The following is a 19027-nucleotide window of genomic DNA, read 5'->3' as shown; positions in this document are numbered from 1 at the left end:
ATAACCATAACTCTTGGGCACGTGTAGTGTCAAGGATTGCCTACCCCTGGTGTAGCATACCGTGGCACACATGCCAAAGGCGGCACGTGAGCTGATTTTCAGTGGCACTCACACTGCCCAGGTCCTGGCCACCAGACCGGGGGGGGGGGCTCTGCATTTTAATTTAATTTTAAATGAAGCTTCTTAAACATTTTAAAACCCTTAATTACTTTACATACAACAATAGTTTAGTTATAGATTAAAGACTGATAGAAAGAGACCTAAAAACGTTAAAATGTATTACTGGCATGCGAAACCTTAAATTAGAGTGAATAAATGAAGACTTGGCATCCCACTTCTGAAAGTTTGCCGACCCCTACACTACACATTCAAATGAAATGTACTGAGCATTAGAAGAAATTTACAAGCTCCAGTACTGCCAGCCTCACAGTACACTGCATCTTCCAGAACACACAGGTTTTGAAATAGGATTTGAACTTGGAACAGAAGAAAGGTATGCAAACCTACTGGACCCCTTTAAATGCCATCTTAGCAGAAGCCCATCACCCTCCCAGTTAGAAAGGAAGGGATAAAAGTATTAACCTTCTCCATCCAATTTACCTTTAAAATGCCACCTGAAAGGGTTTAAAAGACTCAGAGGCTTTTCAGTTGGACCCCTTTCACATCACAAGCCTCTGAGTGTAACCCCCCTTATAGATTAAAAACACTTTTTTGTATATTTAACACCATTATAAATGCTGGAGGCAAAGTGGGGTTTGGGGTGGAAGCTGACAGCTCGTGACTCCCCATGTAATAACCTTGCGACCCCCTGAGGGGTCCCAGCCCCCAGTTTGAGAACCCCTGTTCTAATCATTCATTACCATGAAGTGATCACACTCTCTTGTATTGCTCTGCAGGGAGCCCACAAACATGCTCTCTCTAAGGTTCCCAAAACCAGAGGTTCTCAACATTTTTATTTCGGAGGCCTCACCTCCAGCATACTATAAAAACTCCAGGGCCCAGTGGGGGGAGAGCCAGGACTCCAGCTGTGGACCCCTGGTTGAGAACTGCTGCTCTATGACAGTGTTTTCAACCTTTTTTTATTTGGGAACCCTTAAAAAATTTCAAATGGAGGCATGGACCTTTTGGAAATCTGAGGCATAGTCTGCAGACCCCCAGAGGTCTGTGAACCACAGGTTGAAAACCACTGCTCTCAGAGCTTTAGCAGTAAACATCAGCATATCTACAGCTCCTGTGTTCAGAGTTTAGTTGGAGGCTGCCATATAATTATATCCCATTTAGTAAATAAAAGCACTTATACATTTCAATTTTTTAAAATAAGAGTTCTCATGAAATATTTTTGCATTGTAGTGAGAGCAGCAATCTGATCAGGAAGATGACTTCCCTCCCTGCACCTCTCTAGTGAATCAACAAGGGAAGTGAGTGGGAGGCTGTCTCCACTCTTCAGTTGCCTGCAATGAGCAAAGGAGGACTTTCTACCACAGCGGGGCTCTATAAAATCCTCATTAACGTGAACACGGATGGAATCACAGAATCAAAACAACAACACGGAATCCAGGTTCTCTCCAGCACTAGGACTGCGGTGGCAGGTGAGCAGGGCAGGCTGCATGATTGAGCTACATGCACCACTGGAGGTAAGAGACCAAAAGGTGCGGGGAGAGGGTTTCAGGGGACTAGGGCCATGAGGCAGTGCAAGCATTTGGGGAGAAGGGCCAGCATCTGGGATTTAAGGGCAGCTTCTGAGAACTCAGTTCCTTGCGGTGTCAGTTTCACGCCCAGAGTTGCAGCTCCCGGGCAGACTCCAGCCATGCAACCAAACATTGATTTCGGGGAAGGGGTTGGAAGAGGTGGGGCCTCATGGAAGGGGTGGAGTGGGGGCGGGGCCAGGCAGCAGGGGTGGGGAGGTCAGTGATGCGGCCCTCGGGCCAACGTACTAGTCCTCAAGTGGTCCTCATGGTCATTTGAGTTTGAGATCCCTGGGGTAGACGATATTGCCCTGACCTGTCATTCATCTCTAAAGATGATACAGGCACACCGATACCTGCATCACAGATGATCTTCAGTGAATTCCAGAACAGCCAGCCCTGACCAATACTGAACGATATTGGCATGTTCTCTACTCAAAACGCCTGAACGTCAAAGAAACAGACTGGGCCGCTCTTACTATGACCGTGGACAACACAATCTCCCACAGTTTCCAACGCTGAAGACTTTTGACCATTTTACTGCACTCTTAATCTCCACCGCAGAGACTCCTGGTGTTATCTGGACTGGTGATCTGCTAGGTCACTCCAATCCTCGACTCTGGGAGCCAGCCTTACCTTGCTCTGCTGTGAGAAACCCCACTCCCGGGCTGTTCACACACAGCCTCTAGCATGTAAACTGCTCCCAGCTACGCGAATGTGTGCTTTTGGCCAGCTGCTGCTTGGATTGTGCAACCGAATGACACTAGCCAATAGTTCCGGTCCCTGACACAATCCTAGGAACCTCCATCTTGTACTGTCCAGTTATGCCCGCTGGACGCTGCAAGCTTATATGAGTTCGTCAATTTAACAAAGAAATTGATATGCACCAGGCTTGTTATCCCAAGGCGAATCTCTGACATGCTTGAAACCAAATGCACTGCTTCAGGTAGAATAAAAAAACAAATTTATTAACTACAAAGACAGATTTTAAGTGATTATAAGTCAAAGTACAACAAGTCAGATTTGGTCAAATGAAATAAAAGCAAATGCATTCTAAGCTGATCTTAACCCATACAAACTTAGATGCTTCTCACCACAGGCTGGCTCGTTGCTCTTCAGCCAGGCTCTCCCCTTTGATCAGTGCTTCAGTCGCTTGGTGGTGGTGTTTGTAGATGGAGGTGGGAGAGAAAGAGAGAGAGAGAGAGAGCATGGCAAACCTCTCTCCCTTTTATCATGTTCTTTCTTCCCTCTTGGCTTTGTGCCCCCCCCCTTCAGACTCAGGTGAGCATTACCTCATCGTAGTCCCAAATTGACCAAAGGAAGCGGGGGGCGACTCACTCGAGAGTCCAACAGATCCTTTGTTGCTGCCTAGGCCAGTGTCCTTTGTCCCTGTGAGGCTGGGCTGGGTTTGTCCCATACATGCCCTGATGAGACGTGAAATGCCCCTGGAGAGTTTTTGCCTGGGCCTCTGCTCCTGGAGAGTTTTTGCCTGGGCTTGTTTTAAGCTATGAGGACACATTTTCAGTCTCAGAACAATGTACATAAAATTACAACCTATAACATTACTGTAACAACAATGCTCAGTGCATCATGAGCCTTCCGAAGACACCCGACATGACAAAATGCATTGGATACCACACAACCATATTATAGGGATGAACATGGGGGGGTACAGGGTGTTCCCCTGAGGTACATAGCATCACAAGCTCCGCCACAAATATGATGATTGTAGAGACCTAGAAATTGGAAAAGTCCTCCTGGCATCACTGGATCCAGCAAGGCAGAAACAATGGCTTGAATGCATAGGTCTAAACTTCACACACTCGAGCAGAAATGCCTAGAACTTGCTGAGACACCTGGGGGCTGCAAATCCCCACATGCCACTAGGCTGCAGATGAAAAACCAATGCCCTCACTGCTCAACTTTTGTGGACATTAAAACACCCAGTGAACAAACAGTATTGCAGACAAGTCCACCATTGACTTTGGCAGGTGACATCCACATGCCCTCCAGCATTTCAATGGTCTGGACCGTTCACAAGTAAGGAGATCAATACAGCCAAGAAATTGGGAAAAGCAACAGGAAAAGACGGTATCCATCCTGAGTCCACTAGCATGGAAATAGATGATGCAACTGTTCACCAACATCCTGAAGACTAGTGAATTCCCCCGTGTGTGGAGAAAAGCCAAGGTTATTGCACTCCTAAAGCCTGGAAGACCTGCAGATCACCTTTCTAGTTACAGGCTAATCTCCCTCAAGGACCACCTACGTGGTGATGGAGCATATGATTCTAAACCAAATTGGGCCCACTGTGGACACAAACCAACCCAAGCAGCAAGCTGGACTGCACAGAAGTTGCTGTGACCAGGTCCTGGCCCTCACTACAAAATCAAAGCTATATTCCATTAAAAATTCAAGACCAATACTGCTTTCATCAATCTGTCAGCAGCATATGACAGTCTGGAAGGGTTGTCTGCTACTGAAGCAGACCAAAGAGATCCTCTGTGCGTGGATTTTCAGGCTGCTGAATACCATGAGCATATACCTCAGACGTCAAGCCAGCAAGCTGCTCACTTTGAATAATGGGTTACCACAAGGCTCTGTACTTGCTCCAACACTCTTCAATATATACATGAGTGATACGCCTGAAATGATAGCGCAGACGTTTGTGTATTCTGATGATTTGGTATTCACAATTCAGGCCCATAGCTTTAGAGAATTTGAAGTGACCTTTACATCTGACCTTAAGATCATGGAGGCAAATGGCAGCTGAGACCAAATCGGAGCAAATAGGTAGTCTCTACTTTCCATCTTGACAACAGAATCGCACAAAACACTAACAGTTGAGTTTTGTTGTGAAACTGTGTATTATGACCCAAAGCAAACATATCTCAGTGTCATTCTTGACCATACACTCACCTTTCATGACTGTCTTTAAAAAGTAGCCTCTAAACTAAAGCAAAGACTCACATCAACATTATTCAGAAGTTAGTGAGAACAAGCTGGGGATCAGCTGCCCCAGTGCAACAAACATTGGCCTGAGCCCTGGCATACTCAGTTGCAGAGTACCGTGCACCGGTGTAGACGAGAAGTTTCCATACCCAACTTGTGGACAGGCAGCTGAATCAGACCATGTGAATCATCACGGGAACTCCAAAATCAACACCTCTACCATGGCTTTGTATTTGGCAAACATCCATTGAGTTATCCATTGAGATATAGCCACAGCACAAGAACTTAAATGCACCAAAAACTACCCAGATGTTCCCATCTGGCAGATTATGGATAACATGCCCCAACAATGCCTGAAATCATGAAAACTCATGATCACCTCATGTTTATGGATCCGGCCTGGGAACGACATCTGGACCCCATCTACCATTCCAACCAAGCTTATTATTAATGACCCAACAAGCCGCCCTCCCGGTTTCAACCTGCCATGCAGACTTTGGACCACATCGAGCTGCATCTGAACAAACCATGGAAGACACAACTACTTGATGCACAAGTGTAAAATCAAAGACTTACTTTCACGCAACATTCAACATGAGAACATCCAAACCATCACACACATCATAATTCAGTGCCCCAAACATGGATTCAAAAGTGAAATGGATGATACTCACCATACCACAAAAGAGGCCTTGAAATGGCTTATAGACCTACAACTGCATCTACTAAAAGTCATTCTGCAGATGCCAAACACTCATAAGAGATTGTTTTTGAATCATTTAATCAGTGAATATTTTCATGTGAAAATTACACTGATCATTTTACATGATCTTCACTGAATATTTATAAAAGCAACTGCTTTGTAAAAATAGTTTTCTTCAAAAAAATTTTACTTACTAGTAATCTAAGATGTACTGCACATATGCAAGTTTGTGATTTCTTAACAGGGCTCAGAAACAGAAATGGACAATATATTATTATAGAATGTAACAAGACAAAGCAATAATACAAACAAAACTGAAGATGAAGAAATGAAAACCATCAGAGATCAGAGAGAACAAATAAATTTAGAAAATAAATAGAAATGAGAAATATGGAATTTTTGTGAGGAAATACAGCTGATTAGTTTGAAAAATAACAGCATGTCGTACTCTCAGAGGAAGAGGAATTTGTATTATGATGAACAAAATATAACTAGGAGTAATGGGATTAAATTAATACAGGAAAAATGTAGGATAAATGTCAGGCAACACAAACTGACAATAAAGTCATTTAAACTGTAGAATTCTCTCTTAAGCAGGTAGAAAAACCTTGCCATTTTACTCATTTTAAAGTAGACTGAACACTAGTTACTGTATAAAAGAGAATCATCTAACACTAGGAAAAGAACAGACTATGTGATGTAACAAGTCATCTTCTGTGAGTTAAGTAAAAATAAAAATAAACTTGATAGAATGCATTTTCATGTCAGTCAACTTTTCACATTGTACTTAATAAAACATATGGACTTACAGAGGACAGCCACAGCTCCAGACTCAAACATGAGGCACTCTTCCTTATTTCTGGTTTCCACTATCACACTGAATGGAGGTGGATCCAGTTTGTGATAGACACGATATCCTTTGCTGAAAGCCATTTTTCCTTTATCAGAGGCAGCCCTGTCCAATACAAGACCATGTTAGTGAAAGCTTCCTGTACCTTCAGGGTTCTCACTGCAAAGCAGTCCCAATTCTTAGCCTCACTCAGGTATTTTAAGAGAGTATCTAATTGGGGGTGGTGTGGAGAAGAAGGGTGAAGACATGTCATGTCATGAGAAAGACAGACAGAACCCACACAAGGACTTAATGATTTCGGCTAAAGCTCAGTTTGCTCAGAAAAATGTATTCAAGGGATAATTTATAGACAAGCATTACAATGAGTTGGCTTTTAGAACACAAGCACCTAAATAAGCAACTTTTAAAAGAGCTCATTTGCAGATTTCACCAGGTTAGCAAAAAACATTTCACATACATTTATTTAACAGACTATGATTTCTTGGATAAGAGGGAGTCATTGACAAACATACCACACTGAACAAAAAGAGTGACAACTACCTAATGATGAAAGTGGGTGACTAGGAGCCCAGACAGGTTCAATTTTTAGCTCTAGTAGTGACTCTGACCAAAGGGACTCTGCCAGTGGTTTAAGGCCAAAAGCGGTTTATTTTTACAAAACTTACTGATGACAGACATGTTTTTTGGCACTACTGTCATTTTAATGGATGCAGGTTTTTGTTGTTGCTTGTTTGGATTTAAACCTTCCCCTATAGTATTTACTATGACTCAATCATTATGACACTGGGCTAGTGAAATTGACTAGAAACCAGAAGATGAGACTATAAATAAAAGTGAACTCAGAGTCATTAGGCTAATTTTAATCACACAAAACAAAAAGGAAAGGGGGAAAAGTACAAAAGGGGAAAAGCAAATAAAATAAAGAACACTCTATTTTAGCAATCTAAGGCCTTGTTAGTAACAAGGATCAGGCCTTTTAAAAGCATCTGGGTTACCTTTTATCCTAGCAGTACCGCCTGGACCTCTCCATTTCTCAATTCCCTTCTCTCGAAAGGGCCCGATATTTACCGATCTCCTCACAGGGGGCCAGCGGGCACAGAGCACGCTGCCATGCTCGGATGGGACGCCGGGCAGCAGCGGCAGCCCAAGCTCGGATTATTCCCCTCCCAGGGCCGCGGAGGGAGAGCGGCAGGGCCGGAGCGGCGGGGCGGGGAGGGGAAGGGAAGGGACGAGACGCGGGCGAGCTCACCCCGGGCCGGCCCCCTCGGGGCTCCCTGGGATAATGCCCGGGGACCGTGCGCGGTGAACAGCTCACGCGGGGGAGGGACGCAGAGCCCCCAAGGCAGGGACAGGCAAACCCGAGAGCTGGGAGATAAGCGGCCCTGCCCCTCCCCCGGGGACGGACGGACGGACGGACCCAGACAGACCCAAATACCTCCCCCACCAGACAGACAGACAGGCCGAGCGGGTGTCGCTGATGCTCAAGGATCCTCCATCTTGTGCAGCTGCTGCGGCGCCACTTCCCTCAGCCCCGCGCCGGTCGCACCCGGGGCTGAGCCGCGCAACCTCGCCCCTGCCGACAGCGGCCCCATCCCCCGCAGGCCCCAGCCCCTCACCGGCTTCGCCGCCACCTCCAGGGGCGCCTCCTGCTGCGGCTGCCGGCGACAGCGGCTACCTCACTTCCGCTCTGGACCGACCATCTCTTCCGCATTGCGCCGCCCGGGGCCGGAAGTGGGGGAGGGGGGCGTGGGGGAGGAGGGAGAGCTGAGCTGAGCGAGCTGAGCTGCGCGTGGCGGTGGGTGCTCGAGGCGGGGAGCTGGGGCCGTTGCCTCGCTGTCACGTATGTAGGCGCTCACGAGCCTCCAAGCGGAGGGGCGCGCGAGACACCCCCCTCCACATCCCTGCGGGGTGTGGTGCCCCCCCCCCCCCGCACCGCGCCTCAGTCTGCAGGTAGGGGTGGCAGATTTGTAGAAATTTTGGTGGTGCCCAGAACCCACCGGCCCTCCCTCCAAACTCTGCCTCCCCACCTGCCTAAGGCTCTGGGAGGGAGTTTGGGTGGGGGAGGCCCTTGCAGGCCCTTGGCTGGGGATTAGGGTGCAGGAGGGGTCCACGGTGCAGGCTCTGGGATGGAGTTTGGGTGCAGGCTCCTGGCTGGGGCAGAGGGGGGGTGAGGGGTGCAGGCTCTGGGCTGGGGCAAGGGGTGGGGGTGAAGGGTGCAGGCTCTGGGATGGAGTTTAGGGATAGGAGGGGGTGCAGGGGTGAGGGCTGAGGATGAGGGGTTTGGGGTGTGGGAGGGGCTCAGGGCTGGGGCAGAGGGTTTGGGTGTGGGGGGATGTGAGGGCTCAGTCTGGGGCTGGGGATGAGGTGTTTGGGGCATTGGAGAGGCTCAGGGCTAGGACGGAACGGCAGCCTGCTCTGGCCCCAGTGGACAGGGGCACTAGATCCCTGCAGCAGCAGTTGATGCTGGAAGCCAGCAGAGCAGAGTCAGCGTGAGCTGCAGGCTCTGGAGCGGTGAGCGGGGGCAGCAAGTGGGGGCCGGGGAACACTCGGGGGAGGTGTGTGACAGCGGCAGGCAGGGCCGGGGGAGAGACCTGGCCCCAAACACTGGTGGAGCCGGGACCTGAATATTGGTGGAGCCCGGGCACCATGAGCCCATATAACTTGCCGCCCCTGCCTGCAGAATCATAGAATCATAGAATATCAGGGTTCGAAGGTACCCCAGAAGGTCATCTAGTATAACCCTCTGCTCGAAGCAGGACCAATTCCCAGTTAAATCATCCCAGCCAGGGCTTTGTCAAGCCTGACCTTAAAAACCTCTAAGGAAGGAGATTCTACCACCTCCCTAGGTAACGCATTCCAGTGTTTCACCACCCTCTTAGTGAAAAAGTTTTTCCTAATATCCAACCTAAATCTACCCCACTGCAACTTGAGACCATTACTCCTCGTTCTGTCATCTGCTACCATTGAGAACAGTCTAGAGCCATCCTCTTTGGAACCCCCTTTCAGGTAGTTGAAAGCAGCTATCAAATCCTCCCTCATTCTTCTCTTCTGCAGGCTAAACAATCCCAGCTCCCTCAGCCTCTCCTCATAACTCATGTGTTCCAGTCCCCTAATCATTTTTGTTGCTCTTCGCTGGACTCTCTCCAATTTATCCACATCCTTCTTGTAGTGTGGGGCCCAAAACTGGACACAGTACTCCAGATGAGGCCTCACCAATGTCGAATAGAGGGGAACGATCACGTCCCTTGATCTGCTCGCTATGCCCCTACTTATACATCCCAAAATGCCATTGGCCTTCTTGGCAACAAGGGCACACTGCTGACTCATATCCAGCTTCTCATCCACTGTCACCCCTAGGTCCTTTTCTGCAGAACTGCTGCCTAGCCATTCGGCCCCTAGTCTGTAGCGGTGCATTGGATTCTTCCGTCCTAAGTGCAGGACCCTGCACTTATCCTTATTGAACCTCATCAGATTTCTTTTGGCCCAATCCTCCAATTTGTCTAGGTCCTTCTGTATCCTATCCCTCCCCTCCAGCGTATCTACCACTCCTCCTAGTTTAGTATCATCTGCAAATTTGCTGAGAGTGCAATCTACACCATCCTCCAGATCATTTATGAAGATATTGAACAAAACCGGCCCCAGGACCGACCCCTGGGGCACTCCACTTGACACCGGCTGCCAACTAGACATGGAGCCATTGATCACTACCCGTAGAGCCCGACAATCTAGCCAGCTTGCTACCCACCTTATAGTGCATTCATCCAGCCCATACTTCCTTAACTTGCTGACAAGAATACTGTGGGAGACCGTGTCAAAAGCTTTGCTAAAGTCAAGAAACAATACATCCACTGCTTTCCCTTCATCCACAGAACCAGTAATCTCATCATAAAAGGCGATTAGATTAGTCAGGCATGACCTTCCCTTGGTGAATCCATGCTGGCTGTTCCTGATCACTTTCCTCTCATGCAAGTGCTTCAGGATTGATTCTTTGAGGACCTGCTCCATGATTTTTCCAGGGACTGAGGTGAGGCTGACTGGCCTGTAGTTCCCAGGATCCTCCTTCTTCCCTTTTTTAAAGATTGGCACTACATTAGCCTTTTTCCAGTCATCCGGGACTTCCCCCGTTCGCCACGAGTTTTCAAAGGTAATGGCCGATGGCTCTGCAATCACAGCCGCCAATTCCTTCAGCACTCTCGGATGCAACTCGTCCGGCCCCATGGACTTGTGCACGTCCAGCTTTTCTAAATAGTCCCTAACCACCTCTATCTCCACAGAGGGCTGGCCATCTCTTCCCCATTTTGTGATGCCCAGGGCAGCAGTCTGGGAGCTGACCTTGTTAGTGAAAACAGAGGCAAAAAAAGCATTGAGTACATTAGCTTTTTCCACATCCTCTGTCACTAGGTTGCCTCCCTCATTCAGTAAGGAGCCCACACTTTCCTTGGCTTTCTTCTTGTTGCCAACATACCTGAAGAAACCCTTCTTGTTACTCTCGACATCTCTTGCTAGCTGCAGCTCCAGGTGCGATTTGGCCCTCCTGATATCATTCCTACATGCCTGAGCAATATTTTTATACTCTTCCCTGGTCATATGTCCAACCTTACGCTTCTTGTAAGCTTCTTTTTTATGTTTAAGATCCGCTAGGATTTCACCATTAAGCCAAGCTGGTCGCCTGCCATATTTACTATTCTTTCGACTCATCGGAATGGTTTATCCCTGTAACCTCAACAGGGATTCCTTGAAATACAGCCAGCTCTCCTGGACTCCTTTCCCCTTCATGTTAGTCCCCCAGGGGATCCTGGTCATCCGTTCCCTGAGGGAGTCGAAGTCTGCTTTCCTGAAGTCCAGGGTCCGTATCCAGCTGCTTACCTTTCTTCCCTGCGTCAGGATCCTGAACTCAACCAACTCATGGTCACTGCCTCCCAGATTCCCATCCACTTTTGCTTCCCCCACTAATTCTTCCTGGTTTGTGAGCAGCAGGTCAAGAAAAGCGCCCTCCCTAGTTGGCTCCTCTAGCACTTGCGCCAGGAAATTGTCCCCTACGCTTTCCAAAAGCTTCCTGGATTTTCTATGCACCGCTGTATTGCTCTCCCAGCAGATATCAGGAAAATTAAAGTCACCCATGAGAATCAGGGCATGCGATCTAGTAGCTTCCGTGAGCTGCCGGAAGAAAGCCTCATCTACCTCATCCCCCTGGTCCGGTGGTCTATAGCAAACTCCCACCACTACATCACTCTTGTTGCACACACTTCTAAACTTAATCCAGAGACACTCAGGTTTTTCTACAGTTTCGTACCAGAGCTCTGAGCAGTCATACTGCTCCCTTACATACAGTGCTACTCCCCCACCTTTTCTGCCCTGCCTGTCCTTCCTGAACAGTTTATAACCATCCATGACAGTACTCCAGTCATGTGAGTTATCCCACCAAGTCTCTGTTATTCCAATCACGTCATAGTTCCTTGACATCACCAGGACCTCCAGTTATCCCTGTTTGTTTCCAAGGCTTTGTGCATTCGTATATAAGCACTTGAGATAACCTGTTGATCGCCCCTCATTCCCAGTATGAGGCAGGAGCCCTCCCCTCACAGACATTCCTGCCTGTGCTTCCTCCTGGTATCCCGCTTTCCCACTTACCTCAGAGCTTTGGTTTCCTTCCCCTGGTGAACCTAGTTTAAAGCCCTCCTCACTAGGTTAGCCAGCCTGCTGGCAAAGATGCTCTTCCCTCTCTTCGTAAGATGGAGCCCGTCTCTGCCCAGCACTCCTCCTTCATGGAACACCATCCCATGGTCAAAGAATCCAAAGCCTTCTTTCCGACACCACCTGCGTAGCCATTCGTTGACTTTGACGATTCGACGGTCCCTACCCAGGCCTTTTCCTTCCACGGGGAGGATGGACGAGAACACCACTTGCGCCTCCAACTCCTTTATCCTTCTTCCCAGAGCCACGTAGTCCGCAGTGATCCGCTCAAGGTCATTCTTGGCAGTATCATTGGTGCCCACGTGGAGAAGCAGGAAGGGGTAGCAATCCGAGGGCTTGATGAGTCTCGGCAGTCTCTCCGTCACATCGCGAATCCTAGCCCCTGGCAAGCAGCAGACTTCTCGGTTTTCCCGGTCAGGGCGGCAGATAGATGACTCAGTCCCCCGGAGAAGAGAGTCCCCGACCACCACCACCCGCCTTCTCCTCTTGGGAGTGGTGGTCGTGGAACCCCCAACCTCAGGACATCGCATCTCATGCCTTCCAACCAGCGGAGTCTCCTTCTGCTTTCTCGCCCCAGACATATCATCTGGTCCACTCTCCGCAACGGTACCTGTAGAGAGAACCTGGGGGGTACAGTGTCAGCGCTGCCCCACAGTTCTCACAGTTCTCGCGGGGACACTCGGGGGGCTGGGGTGGTCGCCGCAGGGGGAGGGGAATATGAGGTAAATTTGTGTCTAAAATGAGCGACTGTGCCAGGAACCCGCCCCCTCAGGCCAGCTGAGCCCTGAGGTGAGTGGGAGTCAGGGCTGGGCGGTATTTGCCCAGCCTTGGATTGGGGGTTGAGGCCTGCGGGGCCTGGGAAACCAGCCTGAACAAGGGGAGCCTACAGCAATGTTGACAGCTCTTCCCATTTTAAAACCTTGTCTCCTGGAGTCCTGGGATCAGGGGAGAATCTGCTTTTCTTAAAAACCCACCACAGCTGTCTGGCCCGGTGGTTGCTGAGAAAACTTGGGCAGTAACTTTTTACTAAAAGTCAAGGATAGGACAGGTCATGGGCAATAAAAAAAGAATTCAGGGACACCCATGACCTGTCCCTGACTTTTACTAAAAATAACTGACAAAATGGGGACGGGGGTCCAGCACTCACCACCGCCCGCAGCAGCTGGGAGCTCCAGCCATGCCACCCTGGGACTGAAGCAGAAAATGTCACAGGTCTCTGGAAGTCATGGATTCTGTGACCTCCATGGTATAATCTTATCCTTACTCATGGGTGATGGAAAGTTTGTCCTCTGCCCCCTAATGGGGTGATGCCCTCACGTCCAGAGTGGCTTCCCAGAGTCTGCTTCAAAGCATGCTGAAGTCAAGGGAAAGACTCCCAGTTATTTCAGTGGGCTTTGGGTCAGGCCACGTCCAACCACATTTACAATGTCCTTTAAGACCTGTCTTCCTCAAGGTCTATTGGTGGTGTGATATGTGGCTAGGGAAGGTTGGCATGCACTTTATTAAAAAAAATTATTACCACTATAAATTAGAAGTCTGTTGGGTGCCCTTCCATCATTTATCACTTGTTCTCAAGCCCTTCTCCTGCAAACATTTACACATGAGTAATCCTGGTAAACTCAAAGGACTCAGGGTATGTCTACACTGGAAACTTCAAAGCGCTGCCACGGGAATGCTCTCACGGCAGCGCTTTGAAGTGCAAGTGTGATCGCGTGTGAGCATTCGGAGAGAGCTCTCCCAGCAATCCTGGTAATCCGCCTCCACAAGGGGATTAGCTCCGAGCGCTGGGAGCCTGTCTACACTAGCACTTTAAAGCGCTCAGACTTGCTGTGCTCAGGGAGGGTGATTTTTCACACCCCCTGCTCTGCGCTTTGCTGCCGGAGCTCTGTGCTTTTGTGCCAGCGCTCCTCATTCTGCTGGCGGATCCTCCTTTCGCTTTCCCTCCATTCCTGCAATTTTTTATTCTCGTTAAGGGACTGCTGCATGACTTCATGTAGCATGTCTTCTTTGCTTTTACGTGGCTTCTTCCTAATTCGTTGGAGTCTTTCAGCCGGTGATAACACGGACGGTTGAGATCTCAAGGTTGCATCTGGGCAAAATGCAACACTTAACAGAGGGAGCATTGTTCACACCAGACAGAGCTATGATTTCCCAGTACCTAAGGGCAAGCACAGTCTACACAATAACAATTTGCCCGTCCCCAAGCGAGCGAACATAACCCATGGGAGCCCCAAAATGGTGAGTAAGCACTGGGTCAAGGGGGACTGATTGTTTCATGGTCGTACTGTCCTCTAAGGTTTCTGTGCCTTTGGGAGGGCCAACAGCTGCAGGGGCCCCTATACTGAACACTCTCCCCACATTTACCACAGGAGTTCGTCCTGAAAGATATCTCGCTGCAGAGGGTGACCTAGGAAGCAAGGGACAGTCTTCTAATACAATGTGGCTTCTGCCCTGGCCCATATGAAGCTTGCCTTTGTGCAGCAATGGTCCCCCCGCCCCTCCCAGCACAGTGGCGCGGACATGTTAGCCTGACTGGGACAAGGACCACAGTGGCTCTGCGAAGAAACCTGCGCAAGCGCATTGCCCAACTTCTGGTTGAGTCCTTTGAAGAGATCACTGAGAGCAACTACCGCGATATGTGAGAGCACATCAACACCCTATTCTGCATCTAAGCATGCATGCCCTAACCTCTCTCGCCCCAAGAACCCGCACCGAATAATTTCATTCCCAAAATAAAAGCCGCTTACCAGGAACCTCCTCTGGTGTTTGTCCTTCCACAAGCACCGGCTGCTCCGACTGGCTACCTTCCTCTTGGCTTGAGAACAGCTCCTGGCTGCATGCATCTAGGGATGCCTGGGTGTCTCCCTCCTCCTCAGCACCCTGGCTCCTGCTTTGCTCCTCCTGCCTTGTTGCACTGGACTTTGAGGTGTCCGTGGTGGTGCTCGGAGTGGAGGTGGGGTAGCCCCCAAGTATCGCTTCCAGCTCTTTGTAAAAATGGTAGGTCGTGGAGGCAGCACCGGAGCAGCTGTTTGCCTCGTGGGATTTGCAGTAGGCATTCTGCAGCTCCTTCACTTTAATCCTGCACTGCAGTGCATCCCGCTCATGGCCCCTTTCCATCATGTCCCTTGATATCTGCCTGAAGGTATAGTAATTCCTACGGCTGGAGTGCAGCTGGGGACTGGACAGCTTCCTCCCCCAAACACTGATGAGGTCCAGCACCTTGCCATTGCTCCATACTGGGGATCGCCCGGAGCATGGAGGCATGGTCACCTGGAAAGATTCACTGAGAGCACTCCAAACCTGGCTGAACAAACAGGAAGGGGATTTTCAAAATTTCCAGAGAATTTAAAGGGCAGGTCTGATGGTTGGTAACCTGAGGGCAGGGCAGAAGAGTTCAAAGTGATGACCAGAGTGGCTAGAACAGGCATTGTGGGACACTTTGGGAGGCCAATCAGAGTGCATTAACAGGCTAGGGTGTCCACAATGGCGCTGCGGCGCTCCAGCCAGGGCGCATCAAATGTTATTCCACTTGCCGAGGTGGATTACCAGGAGCGCTCTAGCCACGGAGTCAGTGCGCTCTACGTGCCTTGCCAGTGTGGACGCCCAGGGCTGCTTTAATGCGCTCTAACTCACAAGTGTAGCTAAGCCTTCAGTGTTTGAACTGCCATTAAGCTAAATGGTGTGCAATCCTAGCTGGGGCATCTCTGTGCAGCTATAGTAATACATCAAACATTAGTCAAAATGGAGAGTGCCCTACCAGATTTCACAGGCATGAATCCAGCAAAGCATCTAAGCACACATTTGTAAGCAGATGAGTAGTCCTACTGAAGTCAGAGTATATTCTTATGTGATTTGTTGGATCAGGTTTTTAATTTGTCAACCTTTTTATTATTATTCATTTTGCCCCTTTGCTATTATTCTACTTTGATTAATGTATTTTGTACATCTTTACTCTAAATGACAGGTTTAAAATTATAAATACAGAAATGTTTAAATGCCATTAAACAATCTAATGGAAACACACTAATGCAACTAACACAGCTAATGCCACTGCAGAATTTATTTTTGAGGTTTGCTAGATGCAGAAAGATGCTCAACTCTCGTAACAAAACATCCATTTTACTAGACTAGCATGAGGCTCAGTTTCAGGTAAAACATGACTATCCCTCTATCTGCAGCTACAAATTTATGGAGCCTCCTAGTCATAGTTCTCATTTCTCTCAGGCTCCTATGGCTCAACTATTAACTCTAAAATAGAATGATGACTAATTTGTGCACTTAAATTTAAAACCAGATTGCCATCTTAGACACTGGGTTTATTCCCCATTTTTTAGAAACGTGATCATGGGATATTTAGTTTCCACTTGAGTGACTATGAAATGGACAGGTATGGTTGCCACATTTAATTGTTTACCTTTCAAGAAAAAAAATATAACTTCAAAATTTATATCATGCAGTAGTAGCACACTGCAACATTATGTAGCTAAATGAGGTTAAAGTCTTCATACAAAAGCATTGTTACATCATAGCAGCATGTTTCCATGCAGGTTCCCTAAAATAATTTTGAGGCTCTAACATTCTGAAAGATTCAGTGGAATGAGTTTTGGGGTAAATGAGAGAGAAATCTCAGATTAAGAACTCATGCAAAGAATGGTACCTGAAGGAGAGAAAAGATCGCATGCTAAATTTCCCCCCCCCCCCACTTTTCAATGTCAAATTTCACTTCCCTTTATGTTATTTGGGTGCTAGGTCCTTTTCTTATTGCTAATGTCTTTGCTCTAATCTTACAAAAGGCTCCTTTTCAGAATAATCCAATAATCACTCAAGTGCTTGAATTAGTAATTCAACAGGACATCATCTCCCCCTAGCCCCAAGTCATGACTGATTTAATAGTCCAGCAGCCCTGACAGTCCTCCAGTTAATTTAAAATTGAGGGTCTAATGACCTGTGGTCACTAGAGACCCCATAACATTTACTGGAAAATTTAGGGAGTGCAGGTTTTTCTGGCCAAATGCCAATTTGGTATTTATTTACTTGGGACTTTCTTAAATCCAGCTAGCGATTTTAATTGAATACTGTCCTATTTCATGTCCTAAACTATGGTGCTGTGCAATTATATCCCACCCTAGAAATAGCTGTATAGAATTGCTGAGTAAATGATTCTTGCATAAAGATACGTAGTTTATGAAGTGCATTGAGATAAATGCTACATGAATGAAATGTTAATTTATCACTAAAGATGCAACACTTTTAAACAAATAAGGTTCTCTCTAGCTGAATTGTGTGCTCAAGTATTTATAAAGCTCAAATTATTTTTAGTTCTGTAAAGGTGACTGCAGTACAAATTTAAATTCCCTATTTGTCAACAGAAAATCAGCACTATCAGCTTCTGCACTTATCCTCCAGATACAGCGATCTTAATCTCAAAAGGTCCTCCTGAAGATATGAAAAAGTTCCATCTCAATCTGCATTCAGTCCTTGCTCTCTCTGCTACAACAATGAAGGTGGCAAGTGTAATATGGAAACAGGAAACTGGATTGAGACCCTAAAATTCATTTAATAGAGGCCATCAGCTGGCAGTGAAAACCATCGGAATGTAGCAACTTGATCACTACCAACATGGGGCAGATGGATAATCCTGTTATCAAGCAGCCCCTTAAATGATAAATAGCTGGATTTCAGTGTTTTGCATTTGTCAAATTCTATGATTTTCTTAAAATTGCCACATACATTATGGGGAAAAAAAAAAAGTATAAAAGTATACAGTTGTTTCACTGCATCCTCCAGCAACAGAAATTGAACATAGTACTTGTTTCTGCATCCTTCACTAACTAAAAAGTTTGGCAAAGTTTCAAATATTTCATTCCTACGTGCATCTTAAGAAAGGAGGTTAGAATGACCTTTACTCCTTTTGTTTTGCCTTTTTAGCATGCCAGCACAAACTGATGTTCTTTAAAGATGTAAGTTAGCTATAGTTAACTTCATATGGATAAACTGCCATTTTATAATTGTCAATCTATTAAGAAAAATCACTCTACTGTAATGAAAAAGCAGGTGTGTGTCATACCCAAAAAAGTTATTTTTAATATATTTACAGGGCTATTAACAACCCAAATTGATGTAAGATACTGTAACTTGTAGCTTTGTAAGTAGCAGCAGCTTTCTAATAAAGTTGTCTTGAAAATGTTCAGCCTGATTATTTCACTGGTTAAATCTGTGTACTATATTAATGTGGTCAGCAGCAAGCCTGCATTTTTATTTTTTAAGGGGCATAACACCTCCTACTGCTACTTGGTACAGTCAGGAGTAAGTGGGTGGAGAGAAGAGGAAAAGTGGCCACTCCCTCAATAGAAACTTAGCTCCAGGGAGGGTAAAGACAACCAGAAGGTTAGAGTTTGGGAGCGTAGTTGCTCTGTGAAGCATGTGCCCTGTCAGGGAAAGTTAAGTGTAAAGAGCATAGTGAGATATTGCTTCCCTTAGGAGTCAAAATTCCCCTCTGCAACATTTATACTGTGGAGGTGGACACAGTTGGACAGCAGAGCAAGGCCAAAACAGAGTACAGCCTCATAGGGCATAATAAAATCAGCTGTTCCTACAGATCTTGTCTTCCATTAGAAGTACCAGTCAGACGCACTGGTGGGGTTCTACTCTGCTTCTCGCTGCCTCCTTCACAAGATAATATAGTAGTGCGTCAGCCATAGCTCATACAGCTATTTGGGTTTGGTTTGTGGGTTTTATTATATTCATGGAGGCCATATCAAATAATTGTCTACATTTCCCCACGTTGCCCCCGCCACAGTACATTCTAGCCCACAGTGGAGGTGTTTGAATTTGCAAGAATTCCTTTTCCAGATAAGGTATTAAATTGCAGCCATTGTTCTGGCCACAGAAAATTGGATAACATTCATATAATGCCTGTTAAACCCCACAATTCAATTATCCAGGAAGTCTTGCTCCTGGGGATAAGTGCTCTACCTCAACTGGAGCTGACTGAATATTAATAGTTTTATCCTAATGTATTATAAAATAATATACTTACACTGGTAAGGTCTTTAAACCCCTTTGATTAAAATGGAATTCGAAGCACTCAGTTTTACAAGATTTTAAAAGGAGTCAAGTATGTTTTCTGCAGTTGCAGTAATG

At 47.1% G+C, this 19027-nt stretch overlaps 1 protein-coding gene and 1 long non-coding RNA gene across 11 annotated transcripts in view; one reads left to right on the top strand and one right to left on the bottom strand.

Moving 5' to 3' along the window:
* SYNJ1 (synaptojanin 1) overlaps positions 1 to 7911 on the bottom strand; it is a 107566-nt gene extending 99655 nt beyond the window's left edge. For all 10 annotated transcript variants that reach the window (XM_073362090.2, XM_073362107.2, XM_073362119.2 and 7 more), the window contains exons 1-2: positions 7807 to 7911; positions 6150 to 6295 (exon numbers count right to left, since the gene is read on the bottom strand). In XM_073362090.2, the coding sequence (XP_073218191.1) occupies positions 6150 to 6295; positions 7807 to 7901 (241 nt within the window). In that variant the 5' untranslated portion in view covers positions 7902 to 7911. The remainder of the gene's footprint in view (positions 1 to 6149; positions 6296 to 7806) is intronic.
* Positions 7912 to 7923: 12 nt separating this feature from the next.
* Positions 7924 to 18072, top strand: LOC140918261 (uncharacterized). The gene is made up of 2 exons (XR_012161132.2): positions 7924 to 8030; positions 17254 to 18072. It is a non-coding gene; the product is annotated as an uncharacterized LOC140918261 (long non-coding RNA).
* Positions 18073 to 19027: the final 955 nt, after the last annotated feature.

This window comes from Lepidochelys kempii, chromosome 1 (genome assembly GCF_965140285.1).
Source record: "Lepidochelys kempii isolate rLepKem1 chromosome 1, rLepKem1.hap1, whole genome shotgun sequence".
NCBI lineage: Eukaryota > Metazoa > Chordata > Testudines > Cheloniidae > Lepidochelys > Lepidochelys kempii.
Note: the sequence above shows the minus strand (reverse complement) of the source record. Positions and strands in the feature narration are given on the sequence as shown.